General features: G+C 41.7%; 1 protein-coding gene across 1 annotated transcript; it reads right to left on the bottom strand.

The window, feature by feature from the left end:
* Positions 1–1028: 1028 nt before the first annotated feature.
* On the bottom strand, positions 1029–24368 carry LOC129329390 (sulfotransferase 6B1-like). The gene is made up of 8 exons (XM_054978946.1): positions 24299–24368; positions 23131–23385; positions 19440–19564; positions 17305–17394; positions 16041–16167; positions 15267–15361; positions 3393–3549; positions 1029–1567 (listed from the first exon to the last, which is right to left on the bottom strand). The coding sequence occupies exons 2-8, from the start codon at positions 23330–23332 to the stop codon at positions 1449–1451; spliced, it is 915 nt and encodes a 304-aa protein (XP_054834921.1). The 5' UTR covers positions 23333–23385; positions 24299–24368; the 3' UTR covers positions 1029–1448.
* Positions 24369–25543: the final 1175 nt, after the last annotated feature.

The raw sequence follows: 25543 nt of genomic DNA, 5'->3' as shown, positions 1-25543 counted from the left end.
TCTCTTGACCCAGGGCCAGCATCAGCACATGGCAAGGTGGGGCAGGTGACAGGGTCCTTGACTTCTGGTGCAGACCATTGCTGCTGACTCCCTACTCATGCATCTCCTCTGATGCCTGCACTCACATCCTTCCACTGCCTGCTTATGAGTGCTTCATCACCTCTGCTCCCAGCTGCATATGCTTCCTAGCACTGCTGGAGAAGGTCATGTGGATGGTGCAAAAAGTATCAGCATTCCTGGTGGCCATGGCAATGGCACTCCTGGGAGCACCCAGTGCACCCACCACACAACACTATTGGGGAAAGGGCATGCAGGCAGTGTGGGCAGCTGTTACTGCAGGTGGTGGGACAACTTGCAAGTGGGCAACAGGAGACACAGGTAGGTGCAGGCACATGGATGGAAGGACAGGAAAGGGAGCCTAGTAATGGGCTTCTCCCCCTCACCTCACCCCCCCAAAAGAAGAATGGCATGATTTTATTATTTTATTTAACAAACAGTAATGGAATAGAATTATTCCAGAACCCCCTGGAACCAAAACTGAAATGGAAATTTTCTTGGTGCATGCTCCTAGTAAGTAGTCCCAAGCCATATATGGCTTTAAAGTTTGGCACCAGCACCTTAAATTGTGCCAGAAAACAAACTGACAGCCAGCATGGATGGGTCAAGACTGGAATGATATGGTCCCTACAACCTACTCCAATCAATCTCCTGACTGCAGCATTCTGCACCAACTGAAGTTTCTACATATTTATCAAAGGCCTCCCCATGCAGAGCATATTGAAGTAATCTAATCTAGATGTAATCAGGGCATGCACCACAGCGGCCAGATCTTTTCAACCCAGGGAAGTCTGCAGCTGGCTAACCGGCTGAACCTGTAAAAGGCACTTCTGGCAATAGCTGCTACCTGCTTATCAAGCAGTAGGACTGGGTTCAAGAGCATCTCCCAGTTAAGAGGACCACAAATCTATTCAGTACAGGTGATACCTTAAATTCTGAGACAGACCTTCCATTCACCAGTAACACTTCCATGTTGTTGGGATTAAGATTCAATTTATTTATGAAAATGCACTCCTGTTCAAATCATCTGCAGTCTGTTAGCTTAACTCATCAAAGATCAACAATACACATGATGATTATTGTGGAAAAGAAGCAAGTTTCTCAGAAACATGTGTGGGGAAGTGTTAAAAGACAAAAGTATGTGTGTATTTAATTTGCATACTGTGCTGATGGTGCCAAAAACATCTGGACAGCAGCAGTGAAAGTAAGCCTGAAATGTCACTGAGTATAATTTAGATTTATTTATGTCTGCACAGTTAAAGGCAGAGTGAAAGCAGTTTCATTTTGCAATGACCTCCTACATAAATACAAACAAATACAAAGCAAGAAATCATATGTGAGAAACTGAAGCTCTGCTGTTTTTCTTGATTTCTCAAGACTGGCAGTAAATTTCATATTTCATACTTCATTATCTCATAAAGCTTCGTTCCAGTGAAGGACTCTTCAATTTTTTTGTCCATTTCTTGGCTCTGAGTTTCAGAGAAAATATTCTTCCAGTCTCCAACACCTCCTGCATGCATATTATTAACATAAAATAATTAATTAACAACTTGATTTTTAAAATCTTATCACACCCTGAAAGAGTTAAACAAAAGTGGGGAGGGCAGATTAACTTCACAAAGGGTATTTGTTATGTTTAAGTAGAAGGATATACAAATAAGAATGAAAATCAAACATTTTAAGCAGCTATCAATTGCCATTCATAGGTTTCTGATTCGCTATTTCATTTATTCACATGATGTGGCCTCCAGCCTGTATTTGTTCCTACCATATCATCATCATAATCATGACATTGCTACATTTTGCAGGAAATTTGATTGTTTTGCTACTGGGAGGACACAGAAACCTGCCACCCAGTATTTGCAGATATTGCCATTTAGGGTAATAAAGGAACTGATCCTCTGTGAATCGCCATAGTCTGCTGTAGTAATGAGTTTGGCTAAAAGTTGATGCTCGTGATTATTCTGTTCTCTCAGAATTATATTGCCCTAAATGTCACATTTTTTTAACATTGTGAAAAAGCAAATACACCATCAATGGAAGCTCTTTCAAAGGGCTTGCAGGCTCATTTCTCAGGTGCAAATAGAAGAGCCTCTTGTGTTGCTGGGAGGCTTCTTTCTTTCTTTCTTTCTTTCTTTCCTTTCTTTCTTTCTCTATTTATGTATTTATGTATGTATGTATGTCATTTATAGTCCGCCTTTCTCATTGAGACTCAAGGCAGATTACAGTATGAGATTAGTACAATCAGTATCAAGTACATTTCAACACAGTATCAACATTTCTATAAACAATGCCATTGGGTAAATAGACACAAGTTTTTAAAGACATAGGCCGTTTCCACACGGCTTACCTCAACCCAGAACGCTGCAGAAAAAAATGCGGAAGATCGTGTTTTCTTGCATGAGTTTTGCGCGATGTTGCGGAACATCGCGCAAAACTCGCGTGAGAAAATGCGATCTTCCGCAGTTATTTTGGCATGTTGCGCAGCATTCCGGGTTGAGGTAAGCCGTGTGGAAACGGCCCTAGTATTAGCAAGAATCCAATACAGAGTAGAAAAAATACTGAGACAGAACATAATCCATTCTAGGACTAACATTAGACAACTTGGAGCACAGGTGTACATAAGAGTATATATTTAAAGCAATAGATAATATGTAAGGCAAAATAGTGATGAAGTCTATGGTCCCTAACTCATTAGTGAAGCATCTGTGACCCCATCCCTACAATACAGCCCTCTCATTTTGGTAAAAAGCCTTTTTGAATAGTTCGGTTTTGCATCATTTATGGAAAGCCAGAAGGGTGGCGGCATCATTGCCAGTGGAATGATCTAACCCCCAAACAGAAAGGGCAGTAGCCCTTTTCTGAAGTGAATATGTGGAGTGGAGATAGTGTCCCCTGTCCCCATTCTTGAGTTCAACATGATTATGCATACAAAGACTACAGATATATAACATGTATACAAGCAAGCTCGGTACGGAAAACCACATAAACAAACATAAACCAGCAGATGAGATCCTGATTCAACTTTTCCACAAATTTATTGAATGTCTGCAAAAGCTTCAGACAATATATAGATTTGATTACATTCTCTGTTGGAAAAGCAGCTGCCAATTAAGGCATAACAAGTAAGTTTTCTCTACTAAAATTGGGGGAAAGTTTTGAAAACTTTTAGTAGCAAAGAACAGGACAGAGAATACATCCAAATAACATTTCTTGAAAGAAATCAGCAGTCAAAGAGAAGATGTGTTGATTACCATGTCCACACAATGATTGCTAATGGAAATCTGTGATCGATTGCCAAAGCCAATATGGGGAGTGTATCTTTTTAAACTAACCTTTGCGGAAGAGTATGTCCCCAAGGTTGCCATGGGTACACTTAGAATTCTTCTTCATTTCCTGGAAATTGCTCCTCTCTATAATCATTTGGATTTCTTCCTCATTAACAGAGAATCCCAAAAAGTCAGCTATTTTCTTCATTCCCAACTTTGGCTCCTGCAAAAGGGTTTAATGGTAGTCAAACAAAAACTTGTCACTATGACATGGCTATGAATTTTGAAAATAAATATCATTGTTCATAAAACAACTAGCAAGAAGCTACTATGCTGCTAGGAATGTCAGCAGAGTAGTATAGGAGCTGGCATTCAGCGTGTGCATGGGAGAGAGAAACAAACTGAGAGCCTTGGTTAAGCTTTAGAAAAGAAATAAGAGTCCTTTATTGTTGGAATTCCATACTGGATCAGAAAAAGTAGAGATAGAACTCTATCTACTTATCTAGTCAAAGGATGCCAGTGGACAGCAGGACAAGTCCTGCATCCATGGAGAAAGATGATAAGAAAGAGAGATGGAGGATGTGACAAAAAGTGGAAGATATCATGAAGAGGAAGTCATGAGGATAACAATCTACATATCAAAGGGATAGTTCCAGGGCAGTAAAGAGCAGCAGGGTAAACAGATCCCAGAGTCCCTGACCTCTTTATTTTTCTAACTCTTTGGTCCCCCCCCATTTCCCCCCCAAGTAAGAGACATTGCTAGTTCTCTTCTTCTAAGAAGGAAGGCTAGTCACATTTATTGGCACTTCTCCAGAGAAAGTTGTCCGATGACTATTGTAATGGTTTGCTTGTTTTTATTTGTTTTTAATCCTTTGCCTTTAGATCTTTAATCCAGCTCCTCCTTATTTTACCTAAAATTTATACCTCAGGAGGGCCCTGGTTACAACCAACACTCTTATTTCTGCTCACACAGAGTTTTGGGTGTTCTTTACTTTACAAAGGCTTATACCTCAAGAACATTTTCCCCTTTTGTGTTTGTGTGACCTTTCTATTGCTGCCTCCCTGGCACCTTCAAAAGGTTTTCACTGTCCTAAAGGGTTTTGCCTTTGACCTCTTCGAGTTAACTATGAGACACTATGACTTTAAGTAGGTGGTGCTTAACAGGTTCTACACATCCCAGAGGGCTTTGCAAAAATGGACAGAGAAACCTGGATGGGGTAGCAAGTTACTTGTTCTCTCTAAGTTATGTTAATAGTTAATAAAAGTTCATCTTATGTTGTACTGCATCCTAGATCCAGAAAGTTATTCATAAAGAATGTTACATGGTACCGGAAGGGCTGGTTGCATATTGCAGTACAAGATCTGAGAAACAAGGAAAGCTGGAAGAAACTGTAAGAAACACAACAAATAGATGAAGATGGAGCAGTTCAGGACTCCAGCCACTCTTGCTCTCTCCAGCGATGCAGCAGACAGCTGGAAAATATTCAAACAAGAGTTTGACCTCTTTATGAAAGCAAATGGAGCTACAAGAAAAGCTGATGAACAAAAGGTAGCTATATTTTTCAATATTGCTGGATCAGAGGCATTAGATTTACTTAATAGTTTGCAACTTAGTGAAGAACAATAAACTAGTTGTGAGACTGAGTCTGTCTACATGAGACTCCTCGGTGTGAGCTCATCAAGTGTAGGGAAATGCAATATTAGCCAGGAAGTGTAGTTTTAAAAGACAGAGCAAGAGGAGATCACTCCACAGATGGTTTATTAACTTCGTCTTCACCTCCCCAAAGGCTCTATCAATTTCACCTCTCTAGTCTAAAACTGTGTGGGATCACAACAAGAGGGCAGCGAGGAATGGAAATGGGATGGAGCTGCCTTCCACAGCCAGACTTTGACCTGGAGAGGTTATAATGGGCTGAAGTTTCCCTTTTAGTATTTCACAGCTCCTTCACACAGCTCCAGTGTATAGAAAAACCTTTGCCCTACCGCAGGCTCTGTCTTTTTAAACTACCCTTCTCAGCTAACATTGCATCTCCCGACATGTGTTCTTCATGTGTCAGATGTCTTGTGTAGAGAGATTCACTACATTACCAAAATTTCAAGAATATTGCACCTTTAAACTAAATGAAGCCTTTGGGAGATAACAGTTTCATATGAGATTGCAGGAGACGGAAACATTGGAATCCTTCCTTAGAGATCTGAGAGCGGGACCACAAGTGACGCCTGACACAGGTTGGACACTAGTCAGCTTCCCTCAGGTTTTGATGGGAAATGTAGGCATCCTGGTCTTGCAGCTTGACTCTCTGACTGCTGTCCAATGGACTTTTCAACTGTCACTTGTCCAACATTCTGCCAAGCTGCCTACATTTCCCATCAAAACTTGAGGGAAGCTGGCAAGTGTCCAACCTGTGTCAGGCGTCACTTGTGGTCCCGCTCTTAGACTTATAAGAGGAACATGCAATTTTGGAGGACTTGCAGATCCACTTACTAGAACCCAAGTTGTAATTGGCATCCAGGACTCTGGCCTAAAGAAAACATTGCTTGGGGAATCTGATCTAACCTTGGAAAAAATAATCAGGATTTGCCAAGCTACAGAACAGAACAAGGCCAGAATGCAGGTTCTGGAGGGAAGTCAGAACAATGCAACAGTGAACTGTTGCATGCCAAAAGTACATGCAAGTTCAACATGAAATAGCATCTACGAAAGTCTACATGAATGAGTATTCATGCTGTGGAAGCAAACACAGACCTAGGCAATGTCCTGCTTTTGGACAGACCTGCAGCATTTGCAGAAAACTAAATTACATTGTGAAAGTTTGCAAGCAAGAAGAGACTGGACTAAGTTAGAAACAAAGTATCAATGTTTTGCAAGGTGGGGGATCAACACTCCTTTGCACAGAGAAGATCACAGCACCAGCACCGGAGAAACCTTTTTCTTGGGAAGTCTGCAAGAGATAGCAGGATCCAATGACAGGACAATTACTCTAAACACAAATGGGACTTTTGTTATCTAGAAGTTGGATACTAGAGCTCAAGTAAATTTAGTATCTGAGATTACCTTAAGGGTTTAAATAGAAAACCAAGCCACACCGAGTACAAACGGATCCAACTTAAATCTTACAGTGGAGAGTTCATTCCAACCTCCGGAGTTTGTGAGCTATATGTAAACAGTAATATTGCTTGAAGTTGTTATAGGTAATGGGATACCTGTATTGGGACTTAAAACATATCATACTCTAGGTCTTATTAAAAAGCTGTGCAGTGTGGAAGAACAGGGGCACACAAACATTGAAGATCAATTTTTGGATGTCTTTATTGGTATAGGAAAGCTCTCAGAAGAATATAAAATAGAACTGACAGAACCTAATTTTTCCTGTCATACACGTACCTAGAAATGTTCCCCTGGCTCTTAGAGATAAGTTATAGAGGAATTAGACAGGCTGATTGAGCTGGACATTATAAAGTTGAAAACCGCACAGAATGGGTTAGTTCTTCAGTCATAGTAGAAAAGAAGGATGAATCCCTGTGGCTATGTTTGGATCCTAAACAGCTGAATAAAGATGTTAAAAGAGAACATTTTCCAATACCAATTAAAAATGAGATATCTGGTCAAATGGCAGGTGCAACATATTTTTCTTCTTTGGATGCATCTGCTGGATTCTGGCAGGTGGCCCTAGAATGAAACAGCAAACTACTGTGCACTTCCAATACCCCATTTGGAAGATATTGTTCTACTAGATTGCCATTTAGATTGAGCCCTGCTAATAAAGTCTTTCATAAAAAGCTACAACAAATCTCTGAAGGTACTAAAGTTTACATTGATGATGTCCTGATATGGGGACAAACATTAGATGAACATAATCAGAGACTACACAAAGCTCTGGAAAGGATTCATGAAGCAGTTTTAAAACTCAACAGAAAAAAATGCAAATTTAAAGTTAAGAAATAACTAGGAGAAAAATTAACTGAACAGGGTGTGTACATTGATTGCAGTAGAATCCAAGCTATTACTAACATGCCACCAGCAACATATAAACAGGGACTACAAAAATGTATGGGCATGGTGAATTTGGCTGGAAAATTTGTTCTTAATTTAACTGATCATATTGTTCATTCCAGGACTCTGTTATGTAAAAATATCCAGTGGACTTGTGATACCCATTATTGCAAGGAGTTTGAAAACATTAAACATCTGCTACAGAAATCACCAGTTATGTGATTCTATGATGGTAGATGTCAAACCAAGATGTTAATAGATGCTTTTCAGCATGATCTAGGAGCAACACTGTTACAGAAAGATGTTTGTTTGTTTGTTTGTTTTTGTTTGTTTGTTTGTTTCATTTATAGTCTGCCTATCTCAAGGCGGATTACATAGCATGAGATTAGTACAATCAGTATCGAGGACATTTCCATACAGTGTCAAGGACATTTCCACAAACAATGACAAGATTTTACAAAGACATAGCATTAGCAAGGATCAAATACAGAGTTCAAGAATTGCTGAAACAGAACATAATTATTTCTAGGACTGACATTGGATAACATGAAGCTCAGGTAGTATAGGAGTACATATTCGAAGAATGGATAATATACAAGGCAACATAGTGGTGAAGTCTATGGTCCCTAAGTCATTAATGAAGCATTTGAGACCTCCTCCTTACAATACTTCCCTCCTTTAAAAAGTCTTTTTAAATAGTTCGGTTTTGCATTGTTTGTGGAAAGCCAGGAGAGTGGGGGATCTCCTGACCTCCTCAGGCAGACCATTCCATAGGGTGGGGGCCAGCACAGAGAAAGCCCATGTGCAGGCTGCTGTTGATTTCGCCCATGTGCAGTATTCTGGAAGCAGCTAAGAAGAGATGCTTACTTCCAGGTAGCCTTAACGCACCACCTCTTTCAACCCAGATTGTAAAGGAATCCTTACTTACAGTCAGAGCCAGTGAACAACACATGGTTCAATCATAAGCAAGATACATCTTTATTGGTCCAGATTTGTTGTAGACAAGCAGTAAATTCATGATAGCTGTTGCATCCTTGCTTGAGGGGGTAAGATCCGAACAAAGGGAGGAAGAGGACCATCAACTTTTAACACCTTCACAGGAAGCCTACAATAAACTTCTGTATTGGAGGGGGGGACTACAATTCCCATGAGTACCAATTGTTAAAGGGACAGCACATAGTTCTGACTACACAGATACTGAGGCTTTCTAAGATGCGGTTACAGTACATGCAGGCTAGCACCTGCAAGAGACTCTGTTCAGATGAGTGAAGCTGCCTTAGAGGGACATAAAGAGTGAGGCGATCTCATAAGTATGCTGGGCCAAGGTCATGAAGAGCTTTGTATGTAATAACCAATACCTTGAACTGAGCACGGTAACTGATAGGTAGCCAATGGAGTGACTGTGGGATGGGAGTGATGTTCATGCTCCTGCTCGTTCCTGCTAACAGTCAAACCACAGCATTTTGCATCACTTGGAGCCTCCTAGTTAACTTAGATGGGAGACCAATGTATAGTGCATTACAATAGTCAAGTTTTGATGTTACCATAGCATGGATCCAGGTGGCCAGGTTGGCCGGGTCGAGGTAAGAAGCCATCTTCCAGGCTAGAGTGAGAGTGTAATAAGCATTTTTTGCAGCTGCCTTAATTTGTTTTTCTAGTAGTAGCACTGGACCTAGTATAACCCCTAGGCTCTTAACCAAGTCTGCAAGGGTCAGACAAACTCCATCGAAAGTGGGGAGTACAATGTATTTCAAGATCTCTGCCTTCCCAACAACCATCACTTCAGTCTTGTCTGGGTTCAATTTCAATTTGTTATTTTTCAGCCATTTCACCATGGCTGTCAGGCAGCGATCTAAGATTTCTACTACATCTTGTGGGGACCTGGATAGCAAGATATAGAGTTGGATGTCATTTGCATATTGATGACATCCCACTCTATAGCTGCAAATGAGTTCTCCTAAAGGTTTTACATAGAGGTTGAATAACATGGGAGATAAGATTGCGCCCTGTGGAACCCTACAAGTTAGTTCCCATTCTGGAGATAGCTGATCTCCGACAGCAACCCTTTGAGTCCGTTCCATGATAAACTATTTAAACCAGTCCAGGGCACATCCTTTGATGCCCACTTCTCTTTCTAAATGCCTCAACAAGATGGCATGGTCTACTGTGTCAAAAGCTGCAGACAGATCCAGGAGGAACAATAAAGAGGCATGGCCTTTGTCTATATTCAGATGATAATCCCCTAACACTACTAGTGCTGTCTCTGTCCCATGCCCTGGTCTGAATCCAGACTGAAAAGGGTCTAGAGCGCTAGAGTTTTCCAAGATCTGGAGTTGGTCAACTACTGTTCTCTCAACCACTTTGCCCAGAAAGGGCAGATTAGAGACTGGGCGGTAATTGTCCACATCAGTTTTGTTTAGGGATGATTTTTAAATTAGTGGATGGATAACTGCCTGTTTGAGTGGCCAGGGGAAGGTGCCCTGAGTTAGCAATTGATTTACAATAGATCTCAGTAGTTCACTTATGTGATCTTTTCTTGATTTTAACAGTCAAGATGGGCAAGGATCAAGCACACAAGTAGTGCCTTTCATAGATGACAGGATCCTGTTAAGGGCTGTCATTGTCATTGGTTCAAAGCAGTCTAAATGTAGGCCAGATGGTGTATTAATCATTTCTCCTATCTCATTTGCATTGCACCTAGCATCTAGATCAGAGAGTATTCATGCTATTTTATCAGCAAAAAGCTTAGCAAAGATCTCACATCTAATTGTCTATTCTTGGGACTGTAAAGGTTCAGATTTAGGGGTTAGAAGGTGTTTGGATATCCTGAACAGTTGGGAGGGTCATGAACTAGCTGACACAATGGTTGCCGAGAAATAACATTTCTTTGCCGCTTTCATTTCTCCTTCATAGATCCTCCAGTGTGTTCTGTAGCAAGCTCTATCAGCTTCCATGTGGGGTTTTTGCCAACATCTTTCTAGATGTCTTCCAGACCTTATCCGGTCAGCCAGTTCCATGGGAAACCATGGTGTCAGCTTCCATTTCAAGGGCCAGAGGAGTTGACAAGGAGCAATGGTGTCAATAGTTTCAAGACGCTTTGTGTTCCACACTCCTACAGCAGCTTCTGTGGAGCATGTGTCTTGCATTCTAAAATCCCCCAAGATATTTTGAAATCTGGGAGGGTCTATGAGACTTTGTGGGTAAATTATTTTAATTGGGCCTCCCATTTTGAGGGGTGTTGGGGCTATATTCACTTTTGCCTTCAGCAGATGATGGTCTGACCATGATTCAGGTTGAATTTCCAATGCTGAGCCAAGGTTTTCCCTCAAAGGCTCAGTGTAAAATATTAAGTCTAGTGTGTAGCCTCTTTCATGTGTAGGGCCTGACACTATTTGAGAGAGGCCCAGGGTTGCCAGGGAAGGTATACATTCCTGAGCCAGGCCTGACTTGGGACACTCAGCATGGACGTTGAAGTCTCCCAGAACAATAAGTCTAGGTGTCTCCAATACCATGTCTGCTAGCAGCTCTTCCAATTCAGAAAGGGTGCTTATGGGGGAGCTGGGTGGTCTGTAAACAAGCGGGATACCCAGTCTATCTTTAATTCCCAGAGACAGGAACATGCAATAATACCAGCTATAGCTTGTACTGGAGATCTGTGGAAGTTGAAAGACTCGCAAAGAATAATAGCAACCCTTCTACATCGACTACCATAGCAAGGTTGGTGTAGGACTGCATAGCCAGGGGGAGTTAGCTGGGATAGACACACCTTGTCATTCTCCTGCAGCCATGTCTCTGTTAGACAGGCCACATCAATTTTCTCTTCCTGCAACATCCCAGCAATGCATGCACTCTTGTTCCTAACAGATCTGGTATTGCATAAGATTAGTGTAACGGGGGGTTGAAGCGGCCTCATTGTCCGCAGGTGGAATCTTAGAGAGGTTGGATAAGCAGCAAGTATTACTGCTCGATGCTGGGTGCCTTTGGTAAGTCCCACTCCCATATTTACCAGCTCCCAATTGCAGTTGAATAGTACATTTGTCAGATATTTTCACCATATAAATAAGTAGTAAGTAAGAAGCTCAGGACTGGACCCCACAGCCACATACTGGAGTAGCAAACATACTGGTGGTCTCAGTGCAGGCAACGGAGAAGGCCACAATCATGGTATAGTTGAGCAAGTAAGGTCGAAGAGGTGTGGCACCCATCCTAGACACAATTCATAATATAATGATGTTCCTCCTATCCTCTCGTGTGCTCTAACTCGTGTAGCTGATGACTGGTCCTGGGCTGTGTGCCCCGGGCTAAGAGTCATGGCCCAAGAGCCCTTTGGCTCACGCCTTTCAGCTCATGCCTCCCTGCACGGTGCCCCAGTGAAATAGCCAGGCTAGCAGCAGCAGTACCTGTGAAGAGACAGAGGGGGGGTGGAGGGGGGGCTTTGGGTCTGGGATCCAAATGGTCAGCAGCTGCATATCAAAGGGAAGTACTGCAGGCATCCATGTGGCCCTCAGAAAGGTCTCACAAGCAGGCATCCCTCTAGGCCTTCAGCAAGTTCTCCTCCCAAGCAAGCAAGCCTCCCTGCATGGTGCCCCAGTGAAAAATATGGTGACCACTGGAGACCCATAGCATATGCTTCCAGAGCCTTAATAAAAACTTGATGTTAATATGCCCAAATTGATAAAGAGGCACTAGCAATAGTGTCTGCAAGCAAAAAAACCAATGGTTGTTGTGGGTTTTCCGGGCTGTATTGCCGTGGTCTTAGCATTGTAGTTCCTGATGTTTCACCAGCAGCTGTGGCTGGCATCTTCAGAGGTGTAGCACCAAAAGACAGAGATCTCTCAGTGTCACAGTGTGGAAAAGCATAACCTTCAAGCAGTATTCAGACCCACCCGAAAAATACAACAGATGCTACGATCAGCAAAAGACAGTAGAGACCCCCTCACCTCTGCAGGAGTATACCGTATACCCTGCAGCTGTGGACAAGTTTACATCGGGACCACAAAGCGTAGCATCCAGACAAGAAGAAAAGAACATGAAAGACACTGCAGACTTGGACAACCTGAAAAATCAGCAGTGGCTGAACATAGCCTAACTCAAACAGGGCACAATATCTTATTCCAGGACACCAAAATACTGGACAACACTTCCAACTACTTTGTCAGACTGCACAGGGAAGCCATTGAAATTCACAAGCATAAGCAAAACTTCAACAGGAAAGAAGAAACCTTAAGAATGAACAGAGCATGGTTTCCAGTTCTGAAAAACACCAGGCTAACAAAACACTCTATACCTGACAATAGCCCTGCAGAGAAGATTAGCACATCAAGCACCAATCCATATGCAAAAGAACCTCCTCAGGATACAGTGAAGCCTCCCGCCATTAGCATTCCACACCCTGGTAAACTCTTACAGGATGACTCTGATCAACCCCACCCCTCCTGAGTAGATATAAATGACCTGCCAACATCTTTTCCACACTGTGACACTGAGAGATCTCTGTCTTTTGGTGCTACACCTCTGAAGATGCCAGCCACAGCTGCTGGCGAAACGTCAGGAACTACAATGCCAAGACCACGGCTATACAGCCCGGAAAACCCACAACAACCATCGTTCTCCGGCCATGAAAGCTTTCGACAATACAAAAAAAACAATGTCTTGATATATGGAAGGGCAGTATTGGCGGAAACAGACAACAAGCTATTGGTGACCATTGCAAAATAGATCTTAGCAGACCACCTCCTAGATTGCAGAGACCGATTTTTGAATTACAGCTATATGATTTGCAATTGGAATATAGCCCTGGCAAGCACTTAGTTATTACAGATACTTTGTCCAGAACTTATGATGAGACTGAAATTGAAGCAAATTCTCAATCTGGTATCATACATGTAAATCTGCTTTAGAAAAAACTTTTCCAGTATCTGACCAGATGTGGTCAGATATTGTAAAAGCTACAGCTCAGGATGTTACCTTTCAACAAATCATGCACACCATTAATTCTGATGGACCCACACAACATTTACCACATCCTTATGACCATTTTGAAGGAAACCTGTGTCCGGGGTCTGAGCCCCAGCCCCCAGACTTGACAAGAGGGAACAGCAGGGGACAAAAGGGTGGCAACAACCCCACCCCCCAAGCCGGCAACCAGAGCCAGAACCTACCTACTCCAGGGGGAAGGGGTAAAAGGCCAGAACCTCAGAGGGGTGGAGGGGGCAAGGAGAGACCAGCCAGTCCTACCTTCCAGGGGGAAGAAAGGGGGCTAAGCAGGCCAGAGGGAAAGGGCCACAGCAGGGGAAATGTGGGACCAGCAGCAGCAGCCCAAGCAAAGCCCTTACCTGGCAGGGAGAGGAAGCAGCCTCTACAGCCCAGAGCCACACCATGGCTAGAAGACAGCAGCCTGGCTCAGGAGTTGCTAAAGCCAAGCCTCTCCAGGGGGGGCTGCCACAGGCATTCTGGGGGAGGAGATGGGTAGCCCCGCCCAGCATTGCTGAGCAGGCAGCGCAGAAGCTGGCTAAGGCAGCACCTCATGAGCAAGGCCAGGCAAGCCCAATAGCACGGAGGCTGGCTGGGGCAGCTCCTCGTGAGCAAGGCCAGGCAAGCTCAATAGCACAGAGGCTGGCTGGGGCAGCTCCTCGTGAGCAAGGCCAAGGAGCCCTCAGCTGGGGATGGCTCGCACTCAACCCCACCCTACCAGCAAGGCAAAGGAGCCCAGGAGGGATTAGTGGTTGGAGGGAAACACCTGGAGGAATGCACAGCTGGGCCCGGTCAGGAGAAGGAACAAGCCTGGAAGGAGGGCGGGGCGGAGAGAGGAAACCCTATAAAGGGTGGCTGGGAAGAGCTCTGGGGTGTGGGTTTGAGTGGGAGTGATGGAGTGGAGATGGAGTGGAGAGAAGCCAAGGAAAAGGCAAGAAGGAGAGGCCTGGGAGGAAGAGATGGTGGAAGATGTAGGGGGTAAGCAGGCCAGGTTGAGCAGGCCAGTGAGTGGATTGAGAGGGAGTCAGGGTGAGGTATATTGCCCCTCCTTCCACAGAGCAGGGTCCTGCAGAATCCCTGGCCCCCCTGTGATGTCAGGAGCTGACTGCCCAGTGCCACGCCCAGTGGCAGCCGCGGCAAGCCCTGACAACCTATAAGTGCTAGATGATGGAGACATAGATGTGCTATATGTGCTATTCAAAGGTACCAGATTGGTGGTTCATAACTCTCTAAAGGAAGAGATGCTTAATTCCATGTATGAAGGACATTTAGGAATGGAGGAATGCAAACAGCATGCTCAGAGAATCTTATACTGGCCAAATATGAATTCAGACATGTTCAGCTGCTTCTACACAGTGATAATTCTTCATGTAGTCCTTGTTGCCAACAGTGCACCCACACAGGTCCTTTCCCTGCACTTTCTTAGACCTTTGTAGATACAATTTCCCCTCTCCAACACCACCAGAGGGCTATTTTTAGACTTTAAAAAATCATTAATTGCTATTTCACTATATTGAAATAATATTAAAACTGTCTGTAGCCTTTTTCATTGTGGAGCTATAAATAGAGAAGTGTATCTCTGCAACAGAAAGGACTTGTTTTCTTTAAAAAAGAAAGCTTGCCATATATTGTGGCAAGAGATTTATGACATTATAACACCATAATGATCTAGCAATTAAGTGTTTTTTTTTTAAAAAAAAAACCCTCCAATGGCACAGCAGGGAAAATGGTGCCCTTGAAAATCAAGGAAAACAAAATGACTGATGTGGGTAGGACCTTGGATAATGTTCACCCTCTGTCTAAACTACTTGATAATGGGCGTGAACTGTGATGGTCCCCAAAAGATCAGGAAACGAGCATACTGACAATAGGGAATCAATGACAGGCACTTGATTAGACCACAAAGCAGCTTTTGTTTAAACAAATGTATAAGGGTTCACTGTATTTATCATGGTAAAAACCTCGATTCTTACCATTTTCATTTCTTCATAGGTTATGAACTTAACGTTCTTTTCATCAATATATTTGTTCCATTCCACCAGATAATCAAAGTATGAGCCCCTGGCCACTAAAACAGAGTCCACATGTCAGTAGAATAACAGTGAAAATAAAAATGCAGTTAACAGTAATGAAACAATAGCTTAGTAAAATCCATCATCCAGTGAGTAAATCAAGCTTGCCAAGATTTCAACTAAAGAGTAACAAAGTCAAAATTTAGCAATGAAATTAAGCTTTTGTGACAGATCTTAAGTTTCATTGTTTGAAACAGTATAAAACTTAAGTTTTACAATAAAAGCAGTGAATAGATTTTGAAAACACCTGAGGTATCTGACTGCAGCCATTACACATAAGTAATGTTTATGTAATAATGACAGGATAGGTATCATCTTGCATAATTAAAAGACAGCAACTTTTCAATCTTGTACACACTTAATTTGGAGTAACTCCACTGAACAAAATGGGATTTCCTTCCAAGTAAACATATTAGAACTGAGCTAATCTCTAATTGCTGGAGGCACTGTGGGATATAAATACTAAATACTAATTTAGAAGTAGTTATAGCAGCGTCTACAGTAGATTCATATATGCACCTACCACAAACAGAAGAGAGTGTGGGACTCCATACTTGCTTTATATAATTATCCTCTGAACAAAGACAAGATGCAGGTTGATGGACAAATTGTGAAGTAAAACTTGACTACAGTTTAGCCACACACAAAGTAGCTAGATCAAGTGAATTCTCTTACCTTTGCCCTCCATAAAAGCTCTGAAGAACTCATTCCATGTCTTAAATGAAGGAAGTGTGGGCATCCTGTTGCTGAAATGGAAATAAGATGCAGCTACATCCTTTGGATTTCTAAACAGCACCAAAACCTAAAGAAGGGAGAGGAGCAACATTTCCTAAGGTGAAAATAATCAATTTTAGAATTTTTATGAGTTTGCATATTTATTGTGAAAGGGCTTGTAAATGAGAAGCTCAAGGTTTCAGCAAAAGAAAATTAAGGTTCCTTGATAATTGGAAATCTCATTCTTTGGAAGATGACACCATTCACCATTCAATAAACAGTCTGTATGTACTGGAGCTTGAATGTGAACAAAAAGATAAAGAGCTAATTGTTTTTGGCAAGTTAACTTGCAATGAATGAATGATATCTACATAAGAGTGTACCGTAAGTGACACATCTTTGGAATGGAATTGTGCATTGCAAATCCTGAACTACAATTGGCAACTGTACTGTCTGCCTTTGGAGTGTATTTGCTCCCAAGATGCTCTACTTGAATAGTTGTAAACAGACAGATATTATCCAATCCCATAAGTGTTCAGAGCACTCTCTTTGCTCAAAAGGAAACTAAATCCTATAGCAATGCCCTAGAGCTTTTCACCACTCAGGAAAACAGGACCTGCATGACAGAGCTGGGCAACAAAACATTGTTTATAGTACATGCCTTCCTAACTCCAAAGAAGTTATCAATAAAAGGAAATGAATTTTAATTGCACATGCAGAAAGTCAATTGGGTTTCAACTCTTCTTCAAACTGAATAAATAAAAAATGGTGAAGATAGGAAGGAAGGATTTTCAAACTAACACTGTTATAATTATGAAGATTTGGATTCCTCCCCTTCAGCTTTGTTGTTATTCCTCTTCTCTACTAGTAAAAAATAATAATGTTAGAATATCAATAATAGAAAAAATGTTTAACATGTTAATGATTTTTATGTTGCCTTTCTGCAGAAGCACACCAGCACTCCAGTAGAGTAAAAAAAAATACATAACAAAATTTTTCTTTCTTTCTTTCTTTCTTTCTTTCTTTCTTTCTTTCTTTCTTTCTTTCTTTCTTTCTTTCTTTCTTTCTTTCTTTCTTTCTTTCTTTCTTTCTTTCTTTCTTTCAAGTTGAAAAAAAATCTCTTTTTCTAGAGATTTCAGCTTAATGGCCTTTTCAGGATCCTTGACTCAAATTTTCCACAAATGTCTTTCATCTCTTATATTGTTTTAATTAGAACAGCACTTACTTTGGCTTTGTTCTTAAAAATGGATTCAGGCAACATATGTGGAAGAAGATGCGTTCCTAAAACTTGTCTGGATGGTAAGTTCTTCATTCTCTAGTTAAAAGAAAAGTAGACTAGTTGAAGGATGTTTACCTTTCCCTGCACACTTGAAGTACAGGGCCATGAAGGAATCTACAGTGTCTTATTCAGAGGAGAGACATGTTAAGATCAAATATGTATAAAAGCAATTTCTGCGATGTGCCCATCTTCAGTTTTCTGGCTCAAACAGTTGGGGAGCAAAGTTCTAATATGAGTTTACATTATGATTTTCATGAGAGGGAAAATAATTACAAGAGGAGAAATTTCTGCTCTTTTTCTCTGGTTATTTATTCTAGTAAAATGACTCCCTATACAAAAAAAAGGTGTTATCCTAAGAAAAGACACTGTTCACATTTCAAGATTTTTATGTCACCACACTGGGACTCATTAGTCACAGATGTTTAGCAACTATAGGTGAGGTTCCTATATGAAAAAGGATTGCATAAATGCAGCCTGGGATAGAGGAGGAGAGAACAGTATGTTTCATATAACTATTTGTTTCCCTATCCAAAATTGTTTTTCCTGCCCAGTCATTCACAAGCTGAGCTCCAACTCTCATTGTGGCATTGATTCCCCACTGACATATATTTTAATTGTGATCTGAAGGGCTGGATTTTGTGGAGTGAATTTTTTTCCCATTGTAGGAGCTCCTTAAACATCTTGGATGAGGTACTTTGAGAATGCATGTCATGATCTGTATCACACCAACTTGCCTACTCAATCCCATCTTGTCTAGTCTGTCTGCCAGTAGCTGTCCGAGGTCTCAAGAAAGTATCCTCCTTCCTCAGTTCTCCATTACTGGGAAAAGAAATGGAGTTGGAAGCTGGGACCTCCAGTATGCACTGAATGGGCTGCAGTGGTGAATCCTGCTTGCCATGTTCTATATAGAGATTGCAAGTTTTGATTATCCAATGTTTGCAAAACAGCCATTTGAAAATCAAACTTAAGCTGTTCAAAATGACTGTTTGCTGTTGAGTCAAGTCCTTCAAATATAATTGCCTTAACAATTCATTCACAATTCCTTAACATTTTCTTAAAGCACACTGTGTGCAGTGGCAGCATTCAGCATGACAGTCTGGCTGGGTTGCTCACAATCGACAACATTTACATGCTGCATTTGCACTATTGGCAGTATTCATCATGTTACCACAAGCTCAGTGTGTGAATACATAAATATTTTGTAATGTAGCATGCTTCTGACTGGCAGGCAAAATGGGCAAGACTGAAGCATTGCAGAGAAATACCATGCAGTTTCTCCTCCAATTGCAACCAATATTCGACTCAGTATTCAAGTGTTTTGATCACAATTAGCTATCCAGCTGCCATCTGAATAGAGGGATGATTGAGCATCTGCAGTTTTGCTGGACTGTGGTCCTGTATTACCCCTGGAGTGGAATCCAACCATGAACTTTAAGTAACAGGTTTCACTTGAGAAAATGTGCCTGTTTCAGCAATTTTGCAATCTGAAATCCAAGGTCTAAGGGAACTGGTATGAAAATAAATACTTTCCTACCTATGCAACAGACACACATTTTTTTTTAAAGGGCAGCTCATACATCCAAAGAAACCTGTTCCAAATGGAAGTTATCATGGATCAGGAAGTGCCAGCGTGCCCCTTTTCCCCCAATGTAATATTTTGAAAGTTGGGTAGATCAAAATATGAATGCCCTATAGCTGGCATGAGGCTGCTACAGAGGGCAAATGTAGGGGTCATCATAACATCTATAAAGACTGGTAGAATAAGGTTTACCCCTACTATTACACGAGTCTGCCACCACACTATTCTTCTGTACCCTACAGAGTGTCTCCATGCTAGCATCAACCACCACCAAAACTGAGACACTACACTTGATGTGGAAGAACAATGTGATGAATTCTATAATCTATTATGACGATGCCATCAAACATATTCAGGCATTCCCCCTAATTCATACCACTTTTCTGCTGATGAAGCTGTTCTGAGCCATTTTGGTGTTGCAAACACAAATTCTTTTGATGTAGGTGCTCTCTAACATGGCAATTTTATTTGTTTTACAGGGACTAAAAAAAAATTAACCAACCTCAAATTTTCCTGGATCTCCAAATTCTAAGTAAAGCGAGTCGTCACTTCCTTTATTCCATTCATCTTTACTTTTCTTTACAGTTCTTACTAAGTCACATAGAATATGGATAAACCAGTTGGTACCTGGGACAAAATTTATAATGTTGTATGGGGTTAATACCTGTGCTTCTACATTTGAGGAGTGGTTTATTTGTAAACACATTTAAAAAATTCTTACAACAGAAAGAAAGTAGACTAGATTTTATAAAGTTATCCAGATAGAACATGTAGTATGTCTGGGGCCAGAAGTGCATTGAATGATTGCAGACCCTTTGTCAATCATGAACTACTGGCCAGTCAGCTTGACCTCTGTTGCAGGGAAGATACTGGAGTAGATATTAAAGGCATCGATCTGCAAACATCTGATGGACAACATGGTAATATGGGGAAGTCAGCATGGATTTGTCCCTGTGATGGACTGCACTTTTTAAAAGCTTAGAAGTGTTGTACAAACAGCTGAAGGACTGTTAAGGGTTAATTCTTCACAGAAACAGAGAGCCTTGAGAGACAGGCTACTCCAAAAGAGTCTGATTGGGTAGCATGAGCTGAACAGAAAAAGACTTCTGAACTGGATGCTGAGGAGAAGGGAGTCTGATTTCAGCCTTAGCTAAGAGGAGTCGAGTACTGACAGTTTTGAGATTCAGCCCTGACTGACAGCAGTCTAACACAGACAGGCGAACTAAGGGAAAGTTGCCAAGGAAGTTTGGGTAGTAGGTGAAGACTCCCATTCAGGCCAAAGAAAGAGGACAGATCTTCTAGTGGGAGGAGAATGTACCTACCCCGTCAAAAAGAGAGTTAGCTCTGAAGAGTGAAAGATCCCTGGTCTGGTGTGCTTAGAAACTGCCTTTGGAGACCTTAAGTTAAAAACTAAAGACAAGCACTAGTTTTTCAAGAGAAAGGGTTTGGGTACTGGAAAGAGGATACCAGCCTTTTTAAATCCAAAAGAGTAAGAAAATAGTCAAAGAAAGTGTACTAGAATGACTCAGAAAACACTGGAACAAAAGCCTCCCAACATAAAGGTTTAAGTAACTGTGAAGAGTTTAAGAAACTCTCAGTCTGAAACATAAGAACTAAAGTCTATACATGTACTGATTTTACCTCAGAATTATCTATATTGCATTACCTCTGAATTTCCGGCCCCTGATTTCACCTGACTTTTCCCCTCTATGTTATATGTGCCATATAAGATGTTTAAGACAAAAAGGGGGCATCATAGTCCCCAACAAGTCCTGCCAACCCAACTTCATCCCTTTCTATGATAGAGTGACAGGCTTACTGGAAAGCAGGAATACTGTTGATGTAGTCTATCTGAATTTCAGTAAAGCTTTTGACAAATTTCCTCATAATGTTCTGATGGGTAAACTGGTGGACTGTGGACTGGACTCTAGGATGGTCAGACAGATAGAGAACTGGCAGGATAACTGCACCCAAACAGTAGTTGTCATGGCATCATGTCTGATTAGAGAGAGGGTGTGAAGGGATTCCTCATTAAATTTGCAGATGACACCAAACTGGAAGGATTAGAAAACATCCTTGAATCAGGATTCAGAGTCAGAATTCAATGAGATCTGAACACACTGGAAAAGTGGGCAGATTTGAATAAGATGTAATTTAACATGAATAAGTGCTGGGTTCTTCACCTGAGTAACAAAAATGCAGAGCATGTATACTGGATGAGAAATGCACTTCTGGGAAGCAGTGTGTATGAATGAGATCTTGGAGAACAGGTGGATGGGAAGCTAAATGTGAGCAGTCAGTGTGATGTAGCAGAAAAAAGGCAAATGCAGTCTTGGGGTGTATCAACAAAGGCATAATATTCAAATCACAGGTTGTCATTATCCCTCTATATATCGTGTTAGTCAGACCACACCTGGAGTGTTATATGCAGTTCTGGAGGCCTCACTTATACTAATAACAACAACAACAACAACATTCGATTTATATACCGCCCTTCAGGACAACTTAATGCCCACTCAGAGCAGTTTACAAAGTATGTCATTATTATCCACACAACAAAACACCCTGTGAGGTGGGTGGGGCTGAGAGAGCTCCAGAGAACTGTGACTCACCCAAGGTCACCCAGCTGGCTTCAAGTGGAGGAGTGGGGAATCAAACCCGGTTCTCCAGATTAGAGTCCTGCACTCTTAACCGCTACACCAAACTGGCTCTCAACCACTGGCTCTCAAACTTGAAAAAAGGATGAGGAGAAACTGGAATGGGCACAGAGGAGAGCAACCAGGATGATCAGGGGCCTGGAGACCAAACCCTGCGAGGAAAGACTGAGGAACTTGGGAATGTCCCAACTTGGGAGAAGAGGGAGTTGAAGGGAAACATGATTGCTCTCTTTAAGTATTTAAAAGGTGGTACTGACAGAATATTAGGAAAAACTTCATGTTAAAAGTAATTCAAGTGTGGAATTGGCTGCCTAAGGATGTGGTGAGATCCCCCTCACTGGCAATCTTCAAGGAGCATCTGGACAAATACTTGTCAAGGATGCTTTAAGCTGTTCCTGCATTGAGCAGGGGGTTGGACTCAGTGGTCTGTAAAACCCCTTCCAATTCTATGATTCTATGATTATGGCTTTGTCACTCAGACTTGCGAGATCTTCAGTTTTAGAATCAGTTTACATTCTGTTAAGGGTGCTTCTCATTCTACATTTTATACTGCAGTTCAAAAACTCAAACATAAAATATATATGCCAAATGAAAAATTCAGCATGCTTGTTTCAATTGCCAATTTTTCACAAAAATTCTCAGCAGTATTAATCAAGAAAAATTCAGGCCCTGAATATCCATCTATTTTGTTGGGAGTAACAAGAACAACAACGACATTCGATTTATATACCACCCTTCAGGACAACTTAATGCTCACTCGGAACAGTTTACAAAGTATGTCATTATTATCCCCGCAGCAAAACCCTGTGAGGTGGGTGGGGCTGAGAGAGCTCCAAAGAGCTGTGACTGACCCAAGGTCACCCAGCTGGCTTTGAGTAGAGGAGTGTAGAATCAAACCCGGTTCTCTAGATTAGAGTCCCACACTCTTAACCGCTATACCAAACTGGCTCACCAATGCAAACATCACTGAACATTTTCAATTGATACAAGGCATGTATACTTTGGAATTTATACACAAGTCCAAAATATAAAATGAGAAGCAGTTTCCATCCGTCCTCTATCCTTGGGCTGAGATCATACTGGTATTTATCCAGTTGCACAGTTCCAAAGACTTATGCACACTTATGTCTTCGAAAGGGGGACTGGACATTCCCATCAGTTCTCCCTTTCCACTGCAGAATCACACATTGCCTCCTATGCTATTCCTGATGATCTACCCCAGAAACAAAATTTCAGAGAGCTCAGTGGGAAAGTCTTGCACTGCAAATTACTGGATATATCCTAACAAGTTTTTTAAAAAGATTTTCAGTGCTGAAGATGCTCTGCTGTCAACAAGAAGAAGGGAAGGCCAATTTAATCAATTCCCTTACTGCATCTCCTGGCATCAGTATTGCCTTTTGCTTTAATCACTGTGAAAGAGGAAAGTGGGGAAACAACACATGCCATTCATAGGATCCAGCCCACTGTTTTGTAAGACTCCTGTTACACTAGAAGCATTTAAGTTACCACTTATGGAAAAGAAAGCTGCGTATTCACCGGTTTTAGGATACCCCGCTAGGAAAATATCATCACTCCTGGCTTCAAAAGACTCAAGAGCCTTGAAAGTTTCTGGGCTGCAGAATGCTTTAGGAAACAGCACAGACTTATAGGAAAACAGCTTGTCCTTTGAGAGAATATCTTCAGCCTCAGCAATAGCTTTGTCTACTGTCTCCACGAACATCTTCCTGTCTGAAGTCATCTTGCCTCCTTGAATTCCTGCTTCTCTCCAGACAGGCTGTCTTCCAGGATACTCTGATGGTGAAGAAAAGTGATTCTTCTTCAGTATCTAATTACAGTCCCAAGAAAGGGGAGGTCTTTTAATGAAATATTTCTAGATTAGAGAAATTATTCTAGTCTAATCTGCTCCTTAAAATGGGGCTACCCAAGAATTCACCCCACCAACCCATCAGATGGGAGCAACAACATGAGAAAAACTTTGAGAGATGGAGAATCTGCATGACCCACTTCACCTGGCAGTCTGTGACATTCTAGACCTGCACCCTGAACAACATGATTGTCAGAGCTAGGAAGATGAGAAGGTGAAAAAATACTAGAACTAACAACCAATTCAAGTAATTATATGAGTAAAGTGCCAAACTGGAACACTCAGCTTTTATAATTTGTGACACAAATGTGGAAGGCTATATCTTACAATCTTAATCAGAAGCCAAATAAAGTAAATAAATTATTCGAAATAGCATATCTTCCCAATTGTGATCTGAAAATTGATTCAAAAGCTGCAGAAATGTAGGCATCCTGGTTTTACAGCTTCGCTCTCCATTACAGGTGCAAGACCAGGATGCCTACATTTCCCATCAAAACTTGAGGGAAGCTGACAAGTGTCCAACCTGTGTCAGGCGTCACTTGTAGCTTGGCTCTCATTTTACTCAATGCAGCTTAGTCCCAGGAAAGTATTCTTGGAATTGCAGCCCTTGAAGCCTATTGAATCTGCACAACACTGTAATTTGCATTTTATGCACATAAGATCTTTGTATTGTTTGGGTACCTTATAATGTACAGTCTCCAAAGTTTCCAAAGAACTTACAATGTGAAAATGTATGTCATAAAATAATAATACTGCATCAAAATTAATCTTAAAATAATTTGGAACAATATGGAGTAACAATAAATACAACTTAAAATAATTTAAAAGTATAAGTCCTACCTTTAGTAGGAAAGCTTTTCGCAAACTTGGAACCTCAATGCAAAGCTTCCTCCAAGAACCAAACTAAGCTTTGTATGAGAAAATGAAGGTGAACAAATCTCTTTTATAACCTCAGGCCTGGAAAGACCTTATGCCTGGCAAGATTTACACTCTAATTTTTAAAAAACCTACCAATTATTAACTACAAAAAGGTAACCTATTATGAAAAAACACCCAAAAGATGGAAAAACCATGACTATGTGCTCATGCCAATTATGCCATCTGGGAAACAGCAACATGAACTACCAAACATTAAAACCAGGCATCAAATTAGGGGTGAAACATTAGAATGTTTATAGAATTTCAAGTTCTTTGTTATAGAACGTATTAAGCTTCATGGATTTAATTGGATTAGTACAAAATACACTCTTATATAAAGAGATATTCTGATTTACACACTGAGCACTATGCATCATTACGGATTAAATTGAAAGGCTGGGGGTGGCTGTGAAAGCACTCAAGGAGCTGACAGACCACTGTGCCAATGTATCTTGGACATACAAGACTGTAAGATACAGATACATTCACATGGTGCCTACCAGTGCACTACTGGTGCAACTCCTGCATTGGTGGAGGGGCAGCCCAGGGGTTTGGCAGGTATTAGTTAGTTCCTTAATACACCCCAGGCTGGGAATGCCCTCTAGAACTGGTGGTAAGTTACACCTATGGCATAGCCCATAGATTTCATGGAGTCTGGAAAATCCAACCTCCCCCACAGCCAGCACATTCCCTGTACTTTGGGAACCACAGGATGTTGATGGGTGCCATGTCCAGCATCCATTGGCTGCTGGCCAGTTCCCCACCCCAGCATGGTCAGTGGCGGCACCTGACAAGCACCCCTGTTTTCTGCACGTTCAGAATGTAGAAGCAGTGCTGGTTGTGGTAGAGCTGCAGCTTCTCCAAGGTATGATTAGTGCAATGTGGGCACAGCCAGTGGTCCGCACTAGGTTCAATATGCCTGTGAATGCATTGAACCTGGCACAGATGGGGGCCAACTTGGCATCCTCTGGGTGGAAGTGCACATGCACATGCACGCACAGCAACATGGTATCCAAGAAGCTGTGGAGGCAGTGGTTTGCTAAGGCCCGGGACGCCTCCAGCCCTTCAGCCATGACCACAAACAAGCCCATAGTGAGGAAGCAGAAGGGTAGCAGTACCTTGTGCAGGATGGGGATGGCCTGGGGTTGTGCACCTAAACGTGCAGTG

This window comes from Eublepharis macularius, chromosome 1 (genome assembly GCF_028583425.1).
Source record: "Eublepharis macularius isolate TG4126 chromosome 1, MPM_Emac_v1.0, whole genome shotgun sequence".
In the NCBI taxonomy this organism is placed as follows: Eukaryota; Metazoa; Chordata; class Lepidosauria; order Squamata; family Eublepharidae; genus Eublepharis; species Eublepharis macularius.
This window is presented reverse-complemented; position numbering and strand designations above follow the sequence as displayed.

Bases quoted from the DNA above. Each gene is read 5' to 3' on its own strand.
- LOC129329390 (XM_054978946.1), bottom strand. From the start codon at position 23,332: ATGACTTCAGACAGGAAGATGTTCGTGGAGACAGTAGACAAAGCTATT. The intron at 16,168-17,304 runs GTAAGTGCTGTT...TCCCTTCTTTAG, and splicing joins TTTTTAAGAACAAAGCCAAA to GTTTTGGTGCTGTTTAGAAA. The intron at 15,362-16,040 runs GTAAGAGAATTC...ACTCTGTTTTAG, and splicing joins AGCTTTTATGGAGGGCAAAG to TGGCCAGGGGCTCATACTTT.